Source organism: Spermophilus citellus (assembly GCF_964194105.1).
Source record: "Spermophilus citellus genome assembly, chromosome: 10".
In the NCBI taxonomy this organism is placed as follows: domain Eukaryota; kingdom Metazoa; phylum Chordata; class Mammalia; order Rodentia; family Sciuridae; genus Spermophilus; species Spermophilus citellus.
The window spans coordinates 37,649,291-37,652,304 of record NC_138197.1 but is presented as its reverse complement, the minus strand read 5'-3'; the positions used below and the strand labels follow the sequence as shown (position 1 = coordinate 37,652,304).

Here is a 3,014-nt window from a genome sequence, read left to right as displayed (position 1 = left end):
AAAATATGTAATTAAGGAAGAAATATCAAAATAATGCAAATAAAAGATTACAGTTTGCATGTTAGCAAATGGGAGCAAAGTGTTTCCTTCATCACTGACTACAAAAAACTACAGGCTATTGTGTGTGAAGTACACAATATCTCAATGAGTTCAGCTGGGCTGTCTGGGAAATGCAATACTTTCATGATAAAAGCTATTAATCCATTCATCAGAAATTTTTGATGTTTGTTTATTTGATGCTCTATATGTGAGTTTTAAAAGGGGAATGAATATTCAAGAATCAGATATACATAGCATTTTAGATGAGTGCCTTAAGAAATCTTCAGCAGTGATATTAGACTTTGAGGCAACCTCTTACAATGGACCATGTCATAGAGAGCATGTTTAAAATCATTTTAAGTGTGGAATCCATAACTGGGAGTTTAGGAAATGGATTCATTGTGCTGGTGAACTGTGTGGACTGGATCAAGAGAAGAAAGATCTCTTCAGTTGATCAAATCCTCACTGCTTTGGCACTCTCCAGAATTGGTGTGCTCTAATCAGTACTCATAAGCTTAGTTGTTCCTTCATTTTATCCAGGTTTATTGATAACTGCAAAAATGATAAGAATGGTTAATATAGGGCTGGGGATGTGACTCAAGTGGTAGTGTGATCGCCTGGCATGTGCCGGGCGCTGGGTTCGATCCTCAGAACCACATAAAAAAATAAAATAATGTGTGTCCACCAAAAACTAAAAAATAAATATTAAAAATCTCTCTCTCTCTCTTTCTCTCTCTTTAAAAAAAAAAGAATGATTAATATTACCTGGACAGTGACTAATCATTTTAACCTCTGGGTTTCTACAAACCTCAGTATCTCTTATTTTTTGAAGATATCCAATTTTTCTAATTCTATTTTTCTTTACCTAAAGTGGAGAGTTAAAAAGGTGGTTTTTGTGATTCTTCTGATGTCTCTGATTCTTTTGTTTTTAAATATTGTACTGATCAACATTTCTAATGAGATCTGGATTGGTGGACATGAAAGCAACATGTCTTACAGTTCTAGTTTGAGGAAGTTTGCACAATTTTCCAGGTTTTTCTCATTCACCAACTGTATGTTTATGTCCCTACCCTTCACTGTATCCCTGCTGGCTTTCTTCGTGCTAATCAGCTCCCTGTGGAAACATCTGAAGAAGATGCAGCACAATGGCAGAGGGTCCCAAGATGCCTGCACCTCGGTCCACATGAAAGTCTTGCAGATTGGGATCACTTTCCTCATACTATATACCATTTTCTTTTTGTCTTTTATCACACAAGCTCTGAATTTCAGGGGGAAAAGCTGGTTGTTCTATTTTGCTGGGCTGCTGGAATTGCTTTTCCTTCCGGCCACTCACTTGTCCTGATTCTAGGCAACAGTAAGCTGAGACAGGCCCCTCTGTCAGTGCTGTAGTGGCTGAGGTGCAGGTCCAGAGATGCTGAGCCACCGGGTCCATAGGCCATTTTGGGATCATCTAGAAAAAAATCAGTTCACAAAAATTCCTGCATTTGTGAATCTATGTTTTTCTAATATTCTCCTTTTATTGACTTTGTGAATTTTATAAAATTCTGTTTGGCACAGGCACTAATCACATTACAACCACATTTATAACCATGTCATAAATAATAAGTCTATTAATACACTTATATACAGAAATATATCATTATAGATGTTTTAAAGAGATCTTTATGGTAACAAATAATATGAATTTTGTGTCAATTATTAACCTTTTTGAGATTTTAAAATGAGAAACCTACACTATACAAGCTATGTATGTGTATGCATGCATGTGAGACAGTTACTAAAAACAGAATTTTATAATTTTATACACATAAAAACAAGTTTTTAACATAATAAATGTGCCTAAAGTTTTAGTTAAGATGTCAAGAATAAAATATATACTATGGGAAATCAGATACTCTAAATCTACCTTTTAACTCCAAGTTCCAATTTATAAATTAAGAAAAATTTCCTCAGAATCCCAAAAGTGCTTTATTCTAATAGTATTGTCTATATTTTGAGTTTCAAATTCCAGAGTTTTTGAAACATTTATTATTATTAGTGATATGTTATTTACATTTGGAAATATATTGTATTTTTCAACATAGTTTTCAAGTATGTAACACAATCCATTTTGATTTTAATATACACTAATACCAGATCATGGCTGCAGATAGTCTTTTAGTTGAATATCATACTGGTACATTGGTATTTTAGATTTAATTTGTCTCACCATATATCCATATTTTATTATGATTGCAAACAATAAGATTGTTAAAGGAATAGAAATTTTGAAAAACTTATAGGTAGCCCCTCAGCAGAAGGAGGTGGTCCCCCAAATTCAAATGATATATTAATAGAAAGAGGCCACTCACAGACACATCCAGAATCCAGTGGAAAAAAGACATAAAGGAATATGTAAATGTGGTGTTTATATTAAACATTATTAAATAATTAACATGGAGCATAATTAACATGGAACTTGGTTATGTGCATATAATAATAATATTAGTTGTGTTACAGAAATAGAAAGTAACTTAATTAAATATGTGAAAAATATAAATAGGTTTAAGTTGTGGGATGAGGAGAGGAAAACATGGTCATGTATCTTGTATTCAGTGTTGTTGAAACAGTGTTAGAACCCTATGTATTTTCAGAAATGAAGAATTCTTTGTTTGTGGCTTATTTTCACAAAAAATCCCTTCAAGTTTTAGAGTTTGCGTCTGGAATAGATTTTCTTGCTTTCTTAATGTTGCTCATTCATTTATTTATTGAAAAAAATACATGTTGACTATCTTTTCTATGTAGATTCTATGAAATAAAAAGTGGGCATTGTAATAAGTGGCAAGTAAAAAGAGAAAGTTGTTCTGTTTTTGTGGTAGGTTTATATGCATTCTTCATAACTTTTTAATATTCACATATGTCTAATATTATTCTTCATGTGAAGAACCTGATTGTCTGAGATGTTAAAAGACTTCTCCAGCAGTGCACGAAGAGGT

At 32.8% G+C, this 3,014-nt stretch overlaps 1 protein-coding gene across 1 annotated transcript; it reads left to right on the top strand.

Annotated features, from left to right (window-relative positions):
- Positions 1–359: 359 nt before the first annotated feature.
- LOC308658186 (taste receptor type 2 member 14-like) lies at positions 360–1,381 on the top strand (the record flags this gene model as incomplete). Its single annotated transcript, XM_081310795.1, has 2 exons — positions 360–528; positions 813–1,381. 2 exons carry the CDS (start codon positions 360–362, stop codon positions 1,379–1,381), a joined length of 738 nt encoding a protein of 245 aa, XP_081166921.1.
- Positions 1,382–3,014: the final 1,633 nt, after the last annotated feature.